The following is a 15,783-nucleotide window of genomic DNA, read 5'->3' on the forward strand; positions in this document are numbered from 1 at the left end:
CATACGGAAAACAGTGAAGCTGGCAGCTCCGTTCTCGTGAGTTCTTGACGTACAAGCAAGACCTAACTAAGGAGATAATATCAAATTTGGTACCATGACCCGGATTGAAGCAAATCATAAAATCATGAGTTTTGAGTTTGTAAGATCAATAAAGTTTAAATCACAATTACATTAATTACATCATTCTCCGATTCGTATATCTCATCCCCTTACTTCTCCTACGTGATCTCCATCTCTCCTTTATGTGCTCATCTTTGCTCTTCTCCAATACAGCGCCGTTTTCTCCTTGACCATCATCATCATGGCCTCCTCCTCCTCCTCCTCCTCGGAGCCTAGCAGCTTCAGCGAGGAGATCTTCAATCATACTTTCTGTGGTTTTAATGGTGATCCCGCGAATGTACCAAGAAAGTGGAGGGGGAGTAAGTATAGCAGAAGGCTGAAACATCTGATCCATTGTCACCTTTGACCCTATCCTCCCTCGTCCATTGCTACAACTGTCGTAATCTTGTAGAGTTTTTGGTTTCATGCGGTCACACAAATGTTCATCTATAAACAATGGCTCTACTCTCCAACAACCCTCAAACACTTTCATGAACATTGTTTTCTCTTGCTTATATTTTGACTGTGCTCGACAATAAAGAGAGAAAAACAAATTTGAAGTGGTGAGTACAGAACAAAAATAATGATTTTTGTGAAGATTATAATTATATCTTACGGTGAGATTTTTTCGATTTTCTTGGACAATTAGATGTACAGGGAAAGTACCAGCCCACCAAAGAAACTTCCAAGCCGCGGCTTGCTTCACGTCCACTGTCTGCATTGGTCCTTCCTCCGTCAAAACTTTTCTTGATATGCATTCCTGGTTTACGGATTAAGAAAATTATCTTAATTATCACTACTTTTTGAATCATACAAGACAGCAGATACCAGCAAGCACCTTGATGTTCTTGAAGTATCGTTTGTTGTCTGGATGAGTGAAAATGTTGTAGACTGATTCAGGAGGCAATCCCACGTTAACTTCTACATTCAAATGGCAAAATGAACCGTTTTGTGTTTTCACCTGCAAAGACAATATTTCTTTGAATACCAGCTACTCTATGTTTTGAGATTTTTTTTTTTGGTTATGATCATACCTGAACCTTAGGAGGTTGATCAATCCATGAAGGATTATTTCTCCAAGCTTGTAATTGCTTCTCTAACTTCTCCTCATCTCTATGCTTATCATGAGTAGTCTCTATCTCTGCCTTAAGACTTTTAACCAAGTTTTCCTCTTTGACATTCTTTAATCTCTTGAACTCAGCCTATAAAACAATAGCACATAAAGCATGATCCAACTATGTTCTATATTTGATTAAGCTTCTAGAGATGTTAATGAAAGTTAAACCTTAAGAGGCTCTCGAATAGTCTGATTAATCCAGACCACAAATCCAGGAAACACATCCTTATTTTGAAACATATTGAATAACACTAACACCTGTCTTCTACTCTGATCTTGAAACTTCAGAGCCACCCAAAAAAGAGCAAGGTGAAAAATGACAGATGAAGGGAAATAGAAAGTCAACGATATGGTCTGAGGGAGACAGCCTATACAGAAGGTTAAGTTAATTAAGAAAGGTTATTAATATTAATAATACGGATTAGTTGTGTGGAGGTTGAGTGTACCATACGGGCCGGGAACTAGTTAAAGATCTGGAGCAAGTTTCCTTCTCGTGACCTCCTCTTTCGACGTTAAAGCATGTGCGCAAAATCGGCCGGACATTGCTTTCGAGTCGTGTCTCTCGCTTGCCGCAACCGATCCCCGTGAAGCCCTTAACCAGTATCCACTGCAAGACGATCAAAATTCGACTATGGTTTGCAAGTTTGCAACTCAAGCCCAATCATTGATTTTTCTTTTTTGATTTTTTTCATTAACTAAAAATTTAAGTGCGCAAAAGAGTCCAATAATGTATAGGTGCCTTTGTTGAATAAAAGATTAAACGTTTTGTTATTTAAAAGGTGTAGGTCGGACAGCGACGTGACGGCCAAGCATCATGGACTTAGATCTGTAGTAAATGGGCCTATGAGCCGATTATGATTAGTGGTTAGTTATTACTTTAGATAGAGTCGGTCTAGTTATTTCGGTTTGGGGATACTTCCGGTTAATAAGATGCATGTTATGCATAGTTTGTGGAACCTTGATAGATGAAAGATTGGTTCAGATACAGAATGAATTGAATATGCCCATGATTAAGAAAGATTTTGATTTTCATTAGTTCTTGACGTTACATGCGAGAGTTACATGAATATGGATGTTTGTTTTGATTGCCTAATAATAAATCACATTCTCTAATCATTTACGTAGACATGTCAAGCAAAAAATGAAGGATTAAAATCATTTCTTCTTCCACTATGTTTCAAATGCTAGTACAGTTTCAGTATTATTTATATACAAAACAGGGAGTCATTCTATATGACAAGAGGAAACTTGTAAACTGTTCAATCAAAGAATGGATCAGCAACCACAGCGGTTTATCAGTCCATAGCGTTTTCTAAGCGAAAAAAAGATGTAATGCAAATAGAGTGGTGCATAAGCCTCCTCCTTCAAAATGGAGCGCAAAGTCAATCCTGCCTTTCTGGATCGCTGCTCGTCGTCAAGCGCTTGATCTGTTCTTCTAGCTGCAACCATTTCATGAACCATCATACATAAACGTTAATGGTAATCTGATAAAAAGAAGACCATGGTGATGATCAATGGTGGGTGAATTGAGGCTATACGTATGTGCACATTCACAATACCTGAGCGTTTAGTTTCTTCTGATTCTCAACCTCCTCTTCAAGCATCTGCACACTGCATCATTTGAAACCATTGGAACAATCAAATCAATTTTTCCCAAATTTTGGAAGTATCCTAAACAAAAAAATATCAAAAGTGGAGCGTTTATCTTTACGACTACCTCTGCTCCAAGAAATGAACCTGAGAAGATAGAGCTGCCTCCCTTGCTGTCTGTGAACTTAAAAGACTTAATACTCTGTCCTCACACCAACTTCCTCTCTATGCATAATGTCATTAGCAAAATGAGAAGCAAAAACTCAACCTGCTCGTCTTCTTCGGTATTCACGTTTGCGTTTGTGTCTTCAGTTAAAAAGTGAAGATCATAATCAAAATCAACTTGTAAAACAGAGCAGATGCAAGAAAATATGAACATGAAAATTACCAGCAGCTGGAGCAAAGAGTTGAAACAATCCGGTTAACCTCTCCTGCCAAAGAACATGAAAGAAGATAGTGTACAAACGTACAACCAGAAAGAAGAATATAGAAACAACATTCTATGGAGTGGAAAAAATATTATACCCTCTGGATGTCATTGTTGAGTAGGAGATTCTGTAGCAATGGGACGATCTGAGCAGCATCGCTGGACAAAGGATTCACAGCACTAGCAGTAGCAGCTTCATCGCCCTGAAGAAACAAACTCTAATATTAATCACAGTCAATATTGCAATTAAAGAGAGTAAAAGTTCGACTAATCTTTAGATTTACCGAGTCGTTTTCTTCAGTTGAGTTTCGTTCAAGTGACTCTTCTTCTTCACCGATTGGATTCTCAGGAAGCTCGTCGTCTTTCGCAACCAGAGGCGATCCCGTTCCTGATGAACACATTTTGCCTAATCCATGCATAGAATCAGAAGCTTAATCAGATCAAAACGCTAATTAAACTTCATAACGAGAGACGACAACGTTACGAGACTATCCGATTCCAAAAGAAAACGAAAATTCACAACGAGAACACTCTGGAACAAACGAATCCACTGAGTAGTTACGATCAGCGATACGACGAGAAAGAAAACGAAAGTACGAGAGCGATCGTAAATTAAAGAAATCGAACCGTTAGTTTCTTCACTTGAGAAACAACGAAGCCGCGGAGCGAACAGTCGGAGAAAGAGCCTAGAGCGGTGAGCGAGCGCGGCGGAGAGTGAAGTGGAAGAAGGCGGAGGAGGATGAAGTCCGTTAACGAATCGCCGTCGAAGAGAATCTCTCTCTCTCTCTCTCTGAGACTTTGTGAAGAGAGTGAAAAAGTTAGTTAGACTCGCGGACTTTATAGAACCCCCAAAAAAGTTTGTTACTCGTTGCGCGGACTTCTAGTTAACCTTTAATTTGGTTTTAGCGGACTTTGAAATCCGATATATCAGTTGTCGATTTACCTCTAATTATATCATAATAACTAATAAAGTATTGTTCAAATACATCATTAGATAATGGAGGGAAAAATAATTACAATAAGATTTCAAATATCAACAATCCTGGCCTTGCATCTTTCAGTTCTAAATTATAATCACTCGTATCACATTTAAATTTGATTAAAAAATTTATAATAATTATAAGTAGTATATATCTCTGATACAATTAAATTTAACATATTTAGGTCAATTGGACTCAGGAAAAAACAATAAAGTAGATGATATTCTCTGTGTTTTATATTAAGTGTCATTTTAACATTTTTTTCTTGTTATATAAAAAGTGTCGTTCTACAATTTTCAATACAATTTATGCTCAGTTTTTGCTCAATATTAATTGTATAATGCATTGATCTTATAAATAATTGTATTTATCTAAAATATTATTAGTTAAATAGATGACATTAATGAAATCATAAATGCATTTCAATCATTTTTTAATATGTGTTAAAAAGTCTAAGTTACACTATTTGTGAAACGAAGAGAGTAATATATAAGTCATTTATCGTTCCTTGCATAGAAAGAAAGAATCATTAGAGTATTATTAAAAAATAGCCGAGATTTGGATATTTTGGAGTGCCAGACATTTACATTTTTAAGACGTTAAAAGTTTTAACTTTAATTTTTTGTGTCATTTTATAAAATGTGTTACCATTTTAATTTTATTCCATTTTATTTGATTTTCAAGTTTTAATGTATATTTTATATTTATTTAATATATTATGACCACTAATACTATGCAATATGTTTTTGTTATCAGTTAAAATGTTTTAAATATATATTAAATAAAGAGAACAAATATAGTTTTTATCATAAAGATAATATGCAATAGAAAATGACTAATATAAAAGAGTAAAAATACTAAAATATCTTTAATGAATATTATAATTATAACCATTTACGATTAGGGGTATATATTTGATATCTTTTAGGAATTGCTATTTTATATTTTTGTGTATTATTTTAAAAATAAAAACATGTTTTACTGTTATCTTAAAATATTTCTCTCTTTCTAAGTTTTAGTGAAAATATCTTATTAAATGGGACAAAAATGGATAAAAGTTTTCCAAGTTAAAATACTAAATAAAATAGAAAAGTATGAGAGAAGAGAAGAAGGGAGAAAAAGAGGGACGTCTCTTTATAACGAGACTCTTCCACTAAGAGCATCTTTATCGGGGGTATTTAAGAGAGTTTTTAGGGGGGAAATGTGGGGTGAATCCTACAAAATGGGAAGAAACGTGGCTTCCTATCGCGAAATAAGAGATGTTTGTTGTGGGTTTTTTACACTGTTTTGCGGGCCCCACGACACGTGGCGGCCCGCGATTGGTTCTTTTTTTTTTAAACAGATAAAACAAAAAAAAATTAAGAAACGGAACTGGGTTTCCGCGATGCTGATGCTCTAAGTTTAGGTACTACTTGTACACTTGTCATTATCTGATTAGTTTGGTTTCATAATATTTAATTTTTTTGTTAAAACAATAAATTTTACTAATATTATATACATTAGGTACTTGGATGAGAGATTATGTTGTTGCTGATCCTCTTAGAAACCATAAACCAACAACTTTGGGGACAAAAGGGGTATGCTTCTGGTTACTAACATGCATGTTATGCATGGCTTGAGGAATCTTAAGATAGATGAAAGATTGATTCAGATATAAAATTAAATTGAATATGAAAGAATGGCGAGGGTGGAGGAAGAGTGTGCGTATATGTTTATGTAACCAGACATTTACATTTTCAAGACGTTAAAATTTTTAACTTTAATTTTTTGTGTCATTTTATAAAATGTGTTACAATTTTAATTTTATTCCATTTTATTTGATTTTCAAGTTTTAATGTATATTTTATATTTATTTAATATGTTATGACCACTAATACTATGCAATGTGTTTTTGTTATCAGTTAAAATGTTTCAGCTAGATCTTAAATAATACTTACGGTTCTTAAAGGTCAATTCAAATAAAGTTTGTATGATAAAAATAATACACAATAGGAAAATGACTTAAATATATACCAGTAAAAAGATTAAAAATATCTTTAATGAGTAATATATTTCATTCCCATTTACTATTAGGGATATATGTATTTTTCTATCTTTTATTGGATTTTTATTTTATGTTTTGTGTGTTATTTTAAAAAATGAAAACATGTTTTACTGTTATCTTAAGAATTTTTTTTAACTTTTTAGTGAAAATTCCCTGTAAAATAGGAAAAATGGATAAAAGTTTTCCAAGTTAAAAATTTATCATACTTTTAATATTCTAAAATTAAAAAGATACTCAAATCTCTAAATCATTCAAAGTCAGTATTGTGTAGTCTATTCTTTCTCTGTTTAAAGAGGAATAAGATTGCGGCGAGACAAACAATTATGCACAAAAACATTAAACAACATGGACAATTTTGGATTCTTATTCATTTATACTACTTATTTTTTAAACAAAATCTTCAGATTAAATATTTTTGATTTTTTTTAATATATGGAGACACGCAAAAAAATAATATATAAAAAGAAAACTAAATCTGAACGATAACCCCACTTATCTAAACCGAATAGATTAGAAACTAGAAACCAACAACTTAGAGAATATAAGAGGTCGACCGGCGCCGAAATAACCTGCCGGATTGCAAGGTCGAAGAAGTCTCCACATCGACTTCATACTACTTATTTCAGAAGATAAAAATAAGCAAAATCAGACAAACAATTATGCACAAAAAAGACTAAATATATCCTTTGTGTTTTCTATAAAGTTTTAAAAGAAGGAGACAAATATGAGATTTCCAGGAAAACATATTATTTACTTCATTGATAAATCTCATTGCAAATAAATCTAGTGAAACTTTTCTCTCCAAAACTATATGTTCTCAATAAGTTAGGTCTATTTACTTTCATGTTTCATCCTCTTTAGCCAATAAACAAAAGCCCATATATGTAAACAGTTGGACCTTCTTATAAGTTATAAGTAATAGTCCACAAGTAATGGCCCACTGGTCTTGTTCTCTTCAGTATTGTAAATTGATGAGACAACTAATTCATTACTTTTTTCTTTCGTACGATAACTTGGATTCTTAAGTTCGCAGGGCTTTCCATCCAATAAGAATAAGGGTAGTTTTTTTACCACGGAGTTCTCAAATTACATATTAAGTAGGTAATAATTAGCGCCTTAGGTGGAATAAGATTATTAATTTGTTATTTCTTAAGATAAGAAGATATTAGGTATGTTTAATCTGGATATCAGTTTGGTTTTAAGTTAGTTTTTTTTTAATCTACTAAAATATAACTATCATTCAAAATCAGTATGTATTTTGTTTATTCGGTTAAAATACTTGAGGTTTTTGGTTTTTTCGATGATAACCAAAAATAATTATTATTTGTTTGATTTCATGTTATATGAATTTTAGACAGTCATGATGTCGAACCAATGTTTTCATATTAGAATTTATAAATGCATGAAAAATCAAATCAAATTTAGACAATAATTGGAAAAAAAAAGAAAAAAATTATTAAGATAAATCATTTCATTATGATTAGGTCGATAGTGAAAGAAAACAATTAAAAAAAATATTCCAACTTCCAAAAGAATTAGAATCCTCGCTTGTTATCATTTTCGATTCGAACAAAAAAATCTGGATATCCGTAGCTCTACGAATCAAAGCAAATACTAATATTTTTTATAATGGATATTCGATCTGATCCGTTATATGAATATATATACATATATTTAATGAATTAAATATATAGGTTATATAAATATTATATTTTATATATGTCTTACAATATTTTTATTTACTAAATTTATTAAATTATTTATTAATATTCAAAAAAGTAAATAAGTTTTTTTATTTTTTTAATAAAATTTTTTTATTTTATATTATTTAGATTTTTAATTTATTTTTACGAATCGAATCGTATACTAGTTAAAATCTATTTTTTTCCAGATATCTGGGACACCGAATATCCGGATGGCAACGAATCGAATCGGATAATTGATTATTCGGACGAAACAAATCGGATCACAAGTACCTCCAACCCCCCCCCCTTCACACCTACATGTATGTGTATGTAAAAGTATATAAAAATAGTTGATAAATATATAAAGATACCGTTAATTAACATTAAAATACATTTTTGTTCAAAATAACACTTGAAAGATAAAATTCTTAAAATACAAATTAAGTAAAAATAAAATAGGCATATTCATTAGTGATTTTTTTGCATATTATCTTTTTATGTAGAACATTTGTATAACCCATAGAATCATGCATGTGAGTTTATATTCAAAAAAACGTAAAATAGTATATAGTGTGAACACATTTATGTAGAGTTTGGCTGGGAAGCTCTATTGTACATGACACGTCAGTGTACTAATTATCAAATCGCTGTGAAACTGCCACGTGACGAGCATAATGTGAAATGACAATGTTTTTTTTAATATATATATATATATATATATATATATAATTATTATTATTTAATTAAGAGAATACTCTAATATATAACTTGAAAAAACTCTATAGTAAAAAACACTCTAATCTTTTTCACTTTCCTACAAGTATCTCAAGACAACAAAATATAATTAATTTATTTTAATTTATTTTCTTTAGCTAATAATTTTAATTAATTTTAATTTAAGAAATTGAACAAATCTAAAAAAGACAAAATGTGTCAAAGAATTCTCGTGAGATTTTTTTTTATATCTAAATATCCCGTCTCATCCTTCTTTCTGTTTCATTATTTTTTTTATTTCAGTGTGAAATATTTTCATGAAAATTTATAGGATGTCCCCAAAAGGACTATTCTCATGACAATTCCATGGAAATGTTTTCCATTATACCTCTCCATTCCTAGACCACCAACACTTAATTATATTTCTTGTCTTCTTTTCAAAGACTTCTTCTTTCTTCTATAGTTTATGGTTCTTCTCTGTTCTTACCTTCATGCCCTTCTCCCCATGACTAAGCAGATGATCTAACAATCTAACATATATATAATTTTACAATTGATTGTAAGGTAAAAAAGTTCAATACCTTAATTGAAAGTGTAGATCGTTTTTAATACAATTTGCATATACAAAAAAATTAGGGCACACAGAAAGAAAAATACCTATAATATAGAAATCTCGTCTCACGTAAATTCAAGTGACTCCTATAAATTTTTAGAAAACAAATTATTCACTTGTATTTTTTTAAAACAAATCTGATAAAATATTGTAAAATAAGCTTGTTGACCACATTATTGTTTGCTGAAAATCAAATTAACCCCACAATTTTATAAATCTACTATTTTTATTCCTTGGTCAATGTCTATTTTATAATCATTTAGTTATTAATTTATTTTATCAATTTTAGTTTCCCCTTTTTCGTACTTCAGATTATGAAATATTTTAAACAGTATATAGTTTGAGAAAAACAGATATCCGAGAGTTTTGCAAAAGCTAAAATAAACGCTTTTCAACTTAATTTACTAAGTTAAATAACAGAATTCCGAGATTCTTACAAAAGTAAAATAGGAAACGCTTTTCAACAACCATGAAAAAAGATGTCCAAACAATAAACATTTAGATTACTAAAATTCAACTTCGATGTACTTTATAACAAATCTTAAAAAGAAAAAGTAGAGAAATAAAAAAAATTTATTTTTATTAAAATTATTATGACAGTTCAAATATATATTTTATAAAAATTTACACACCTGTTAATATCTAAATTAAATTCGATAAATATATTACGTACTCACGTAAAATATAGTTCTGATATGCATCTAGCATCAGCTAATGCAACGAAATTTGTGTAATATGATGAAATTAACGACGCCGGAAATCTAGTTACAATAACATTCATCTGTTGGTAGCAAAAGTTGCCAAAAAACTTTCCAAAACGTTACCAAACTACGTCAGTATCAATCATTGAGATCCAATGGGAATACATAAATACTAACATCGAATGTATGACACTGGTTCCGATTTGAAAATTTCCACTAGTTTCTCCAACCAGGAAGGATAAGAAAAGCTGAAAAGAAAAAACTTAAGAAGACCAAGAAACAAATTAGTTGGGGGCGTTGACATAATAATTGAACAATGATATGCATCTTTCTTCACGAACTTGAGGTAAAAAAATAAGAAAATGAATCGTTGACATTTGATGCACGTTCTTACACGATTGCGATAGATTGACGCAGACATGCCTCCATGATTACTGAGTCTGAGCTGCAAGCGAAACATATAGAAAATCTGGTAATAACCCATACTCTATATAAAGGCATGCGCATGTTATGAAGAATCATAAACCAAAACAAAAAGGAAAAAAAAAACGTTCAAGAAGCAAGCAAAATACGAATGACATCTTCTCCGGGGATGGGGCATTCAGCCGCCCATCTCGTTTATGCTCTTGGTTTTGTTATCATGGCAACAATGGTTGCTGCTTCTTATGAGCCCTACACATATAGCTCTCCACCACCACCATCACCAGTGTACAATTCTCCTGCACCAAAGGTTGATTACAAATCACCACCACCACCTTATGTATACACCTCTCCACCACCTCCACCGCATTATTCGCCATCTCCTAAAGTAGATTATAAGTCTCCACCACCACCTTATGTTTACAGTTCTCCACCACCACCATACTATGCACTTTCTCCGAAGGTAGACTACAAATCTCCACCACCTCCTTATGTATACAACTCTCCACCACCACCATCTTATTCACCTTCTCCTAAAGTTGATTATAAATCTCCACCACCTCCTTATGTCTATAGCTCTCCCCCACCACCCCCATACGTCTACAACTCACCACCACCACCACCGCCGTATTACTCACCTTCTCCGAAAGTGGATTACAAATCTCCTCCACCTCCTTATGTTTACAACTCTCCACCACCACCATACTATTCACCTTCTCCCAAAGTAGACTACAAATCTCCACCACCTCCCTACGTCTATAGCTCTCCACCACCACCCCCATATGTTTACAACTCACCACCACCACCACCGTACTACTCTACTTCTCCAAAAGTAAATTACAAGTCTCCTCCACCACCGTATGTATACAATTCACCACCACCACCATACTATTCACCTTCTCCAAAGCCCACATACAAATCTCCACCACCTCCATACATTTATAATTCTCCACCACCACCATATTACTCACCTTCTCCAAAGATTGACTACAAATCTCCACCACCTCCTTATGTTTACAAATCTCCTCCACCACCATATTACTCGCCTTCACCTAAACCAACATACAAGTCCCCACCACCTCCATATGTTTACAACTCTCCTCCACCACCATACTACTCACCTTCACCCAAACCCACATACAAATCTCCACCACCACCATATGTCTACAGTTCTCCACCACCACCATACTACTCTCCTTCTCCTAAACCCGCATACAAATCTCCACCCCCACCATATGTCTACAGCTCTCCACCACCACCGTACTACACGCCTTCACCTAAACATGCATACAAATCTCCACCACCACCATATGTCTACAACTCTCCCCCACCACCATACTACTCGCCTTCGCCTAAGCATGCTTACAAATCCCCACCACCACCATATGTCTATAGCTCCCCACCTCCACCTTACTACTCTCCTTCTCCTAAAACTACATATAAATCTCCACCACCACCATATGTCTACAGTTCTCCACCACCACCATATTACTCGCCTTCGCCTAAGCCTGCATACAAATCTCCACCACCACCATATGTCTACAGCTCCCCACCTCCACCTTACTATTCTCCTTCACCTAAACATGCATACAAATCTCCCCCACCGCCATATGTTTACAACTCTCCACCACCACCATACTATTCACCATCACCTAAGGTTGTGTACAAATCTCCACCACACCCACATGTATGTGTTTGTCCACCTCCTCCTCCATGCTACTCTCCTTCTCCAAAGATTGAGTACAAATCTCCACCACCACCATATGTCTACAGTTCTCCACTACCACCATATTACTCGCCTTCGCCTAAGCCTGCATACAAATCCCCACCACCACCATATGTCTACAGTTCTCCACTACCACCATATTACTCGCCTTCGCCTAAGCCTGCATACAAATCCCCACCACCACCATATGTCTACAGCTCCCAACCTCCACCTTACTATTCTCCTTCACCTAAACCCGCATATAAATCTCCACCACCACCATATGTCTACAGCTCTCCACCACCACCATACTATTCGCCTTCACCTAAACCCGCCTACAAATCTCCACCACCACCATATGTCTACAGCTCTCCACCACCACCATACTATTCGCCTTCACCTAAACCCGCCTACAAATCTCCACCACCACCATATATCTACAGCTCTCCCCCACCACCATACTACTCACCTTCCCCTAAGCCAACATACAAATCTCCACCACCACCATATATCTACAGCTCTCCCCCACCACCATACTACTCACCTTCCCCTAAGCCAACATACAAATCTCCACCACCACCATATGTCTACAACTCTCCACCACCACCATATTATTCTCCTTCTCCAAAAGTAGAGTACAAATCTCCTCCACCACCATATATCTACAGTTCTCCACCACCACCACCATATTACTCTCCTTCTCCAAAGGTTGAATACAAGTCTCCACCACCACCATATGTATACAGCTCTCCACCTCCACCACCATATTACTCTCCTTCTCCAAAGGTTGAATACAAGTCTCCACCACCACCATATGTATACAGCTCTCCACCTCCACCACCATATTATTCTCCTTCTCCAAAGGTTGAATACAAATCTCCACCACCACCATATGTATACAGCTCTCCACCTCCACCACCATATTATTCTCCTTCTCCAAAGGTTGAATACAAATCTCCACCACCACCATATGTATACAGCTCTCCACCTCCACCACCATATTATTCTTCTTCTCCAAAGGCTGACTACAAATCTCCTCCGCCCCCGTATGTGTACAGCTCTCCACCTCCACCGCCATATTATTCTCCTTCTCCAAAGGCTGAGTACAAATCTCCTCCACCACCGTATGTTTACAGCTCTCCACCTCCACCACCATATTATTCTCCTTCTCCAAAGGCTGAGTACAAATCTCCTCCACCACCGTATGTTTACAGCTCTCCACCTCCACCACCATATTATTCTCCTTCTCCAAAGGTTGACTACAAATCTCCTCCGCCACCGTATGTCTACAGTTCTCCACCACCACCACCATATTACTCTCCTTCTCCAAAGGTTGAGTACAAATCTCCTCCACCACCGTATGTTTACAGTTCTCCACCACCACCACCATATTACTCTCCTTCTCCAAAGGTTGAGTACAAATCTCCTCCACCACCGTATGTTTACAGTTCTCCACCTCCACCACCTTATTACTCTCCTTCACCGAAGGTTGAATACAAATCTCCTCCACCACCATATGTCTACAGTTCTCCACCTCCACCACCTTATTACTCTCCTTCCCCAAAGGTTGAATACACATCTCCTCCACCACCATATGTCTACACATCCCCACCACCACCAACATATTCTCCTTCACCAAAGGTTGAATACAAATCTCCTCCCCCACCTTCATATTATTAAAACTGTTATATGTAACTCATAAATAAGATATCAAGTCTCATATGATGTCCTATGTTTTTAATTCTTCTTGTTCCTCGTTCTTTTTAAATTTTCAAAGTTCATATGAATTCTTTGGCTATTCAAATTTCATTTAAATTCATGTTTCCATTTCATTCATATGTAACCTGTTGTAATTCTATAAACTGTGTTCTTGACCTTATTGTTTGTAATATCTATGCTATATGTTACCATTGTTATGCTATCTGGATTGCCTATATATATGACCATGATTAATAAAGCTACGCTGGAACTCACAGTTTCTCATAGTTCTCGTGAGTCTCTACCAAAAAAAGAAAGCACATCTACTTTATGACGCAGTAAATCTAATTACAAGAACATTCATCTGTTGGTGGCAAAAGTTACCAAAAACCTTTAAAACAAAAAGAAAAAGTTATACTTGAGCACAAGCTGTTCTAAGCCAATGAAATCCCAACATTGTTTTACATCAGGAAGACGAGGGCAATAAGTTCTCAAAACATATAAAATCTAAATGCAACATCCAAAACATTAGCTTCGACAGTTGTAAACTAAAATAGCTAGTTGCCTCCTCCAAGATTGCATCCAGGACTAAAACGATGTCGGCCAAGCCTCTGTCGTCCACGGTGTACACCGAGGGAACCATGCAAGTCATCACCATTAGACAATCCGAAAGGGTCAGGGACAGGGTCACTAACGATAGGAAAACGACAGGTATGGTGCATACGCATGGCCATGTCAATGTCCGTTAAGGTTTCTCGTTCGTGTTGGTGTACAACTGGGGACAATTTTTGTTTGTAGTGCATCCAAAAACTAGCAAACTTCGCCTTCCAATTAACCGAGCCCCTGCCTCCATTCCCAACAACAAGAAGATGCCTAGCTTCTTCCCAGATCTTCTGTTTCCACAAGTCGTTACCCGATGCCATACACCGAATCTCCCTGCAAACGCAAGCCATCTTCGCAAGACTCGCTCCTGTCGGTAGACGCGTAAAGCACGGTGGAGGTTCCAAGCCAAACTTATCGCATAGATCGATCAACAAAGGTGTAACAAGACCATCTTTCACCAGCTCGGAGAGACTTCTTCGTCAGACTTCAGAGTATCGATAACTGGCGTAAACCAACTCTTATCGAGATAAACCCTTCGCACATTCCCACTTAAAGACCCGTAGACTACAACTTTATCGGTTAAGCTCTGAAACGTAACGGTAACAGACTCGACAAGCTCAGGCAGAGTATACCTAAGGGATACAGAAAGTAACTCTTTCGAGAAGCTAAACTTATCATCAGAGGAGTCAGGATTGAACAGAACGAATCCAGATTCTAACATTACGGCGTGAACAGACATAGCTAACGTCGTTAACTCACTGGTACTATCACCAGATGAGTTCTCAAGTAAAATCTTTTTCAAGAAGAATGGTTCGCTTAGCCTTTTGGTATCCGTCGGGTCTGGACCATCCGTACTCGTCTGGTTCTTCTCTGATTGGTTTGCCTCAACGGATGTTATGCCGAGTGATCGGTGAAGTTCCTCAAGTATTGAATCGATCAGTTGGAGGAGTTCAGGGATAGTGGTTGTATCGTATACTTCACGTATTGGGGTTTCTCTGGTCTCGTGGCTTTTCAACGGCAGCTTCATTTTGGAACTAAGGTAAGCTAAGATCGGAGAGAGACAGATGAATGAATCAAATAAACAAGGAGGATAAGTTCGAATCAGATAATGGATCCTGATTCGAAGGGTCAACAACTAAGATGATTTTATGGCGGTTAATACGGACCAGACACAATGGCGGTTAGATATATATATATCGGCCGTGTTTGGGGTCCATAAAATAAAACAACACAGTTTCACATTTAAATACACAGAACTAGAATATAATTCATAGTGACTTGTACTATTTAAATTCTGAAAACAAGAAATTAGATGAATTATTATTCAAAAGTGCTAGTTTAGCTAGAAAAATTAGAAATTTAACGCATGCTAGATCAGCTCAAAAGT

At 35.5% G+C, this 15,783-nt stretch overlaps 5 protein-coding genes across 6 annotated transcripts; 1 reads left to right on the forward strand and 4 right to left on the reverse strand.

Moving 5' to 3' along the window:
- Positions 1-104: 104 nt before the first annotated feature.
- LOC106308273 lies at positions 105-1,939 on the reverse strand. 2 transcript variants are annotated; one of them, XM_013745424.1, is made up of 6 exons: positions 1,668-1,939; positions 1,385-1,584; positions 1,134-1,301; positions 938-1,060; positions 716-859; positions 105-622 (listed from the first exon to the last, which is right to left on the reverse strand). In XM_013745424.1, the coding sequence occupies exons 2-6, from the start codon at positions 1,454-1,456 to the stop codon at positions 176-178; spliced, it is 954 nt and encodes a 317-aa protein (XP_013600878.1). In that variant the 5' UTR covers positions 1,457-1,584; positions 1,668-1,939; the 3' UTR covers positions 105-175. The 2 variants fall into 2 exon arrangements, with proteins under 2 accessions (XP_013600878.1, XP_013600877.1); XM_013745423.1 differs by having other exon boundaries at positions 1,663-1,939.
- A 447-nt stretch (positions 1,940-2,386) lies between these two features.
- On the reverse strand, positions 2,387-4,020 carry LOC106311062. Its single transcript, XM_013748289.1, has 8 exons — positions 3,861-4,020; positions 3,518-3,639; positions 3,332-3,436; positions 3,195-3,237; positions 3,075-3,112; positions 2,934-2,983; positions 2,776-2,827; positions 2,387-2,655 (listed from the first exon to the last, which is right to left on the reverse strand). The coding sequence occupies exons 2-8, from the start codon at positions 3,632-3,634 to the stop codon at positions 2,599-2,601; spliced, it is 462 nt and encodes a 153-aa protein (XP_013603743.1). The 5' UTR covers positions 3,635-3,639; positions 3,861-4,020; the 3' UTR covers positions 2,387-2,598.
- Positions 4,021-10,479: 6,459 nt separating this feature from the next.
- Positions 10,480-13,971, forward strand: LOC106308078 (extensin-2-like). The gene has a single exon (XM_013745200.1). It carries the CDS (start codon positions 10,545-10,547, stop codon positions 13,773-13,775), a length of 3,231 nt encoding a protein of 1,076 aa, XP_013600654.1. The 5' UTR covers positions 10,480-10,544; the 3' UTR covers positions 13,776-13,971.
- A 313-nt stretch (positions 13,972-14,284) lies between these two features.
- LOC106311115 (F-box protein SKIP22-like) lies at positions 14,285-14,761 on the reverse strand. The gene has a single exon (XM_013748348.1). The coding sequence runs from the start codon at positions 14,744-14,746 to the stop codon at positions 14,351-14,353; it is 396 nt and encodes a 131-aa protein (XP_013603802.1). The 5' UTR covers positions 14,747-14,761; the 3' UTR covers positions 14,285-14,350.
- Positions 14,762-14,765: 4 nt separating this feature from the next.
- LOC106311114 (putative F-box protein At1g23770) lies at positions 14,766-15,464 on the reverse strand. Its single transcript, XM_013748347.1, has one exon. It carries the CDS (start codon positions 15,421-15,423, stop codon positions 14,851-14,853), a length of 573 nt encoding a protein of 190 aa, XP_013603801.1. The 5' UTR covers positions 15,424-15,464; the 3' UTR covers positions 14,766-14,850.
- Positions 15,465-15,783: the final 319 nt, after the last annotated feature.

The sequence above is a fragment of the Brassica oleracea genome, chromosome C8 (assembly GCF_000695525.1).
Source record: "Brassica oleracea var. oleracea cultivar TO1000 chromosome C8, BOL, whole genome shotgun sequence".
NCBI lineage: Eukaryota > Viridiplantae > Streptophyta > Magnoliopsida > Brassicales > Brassicaceae > Brassica > Brassica oleracea.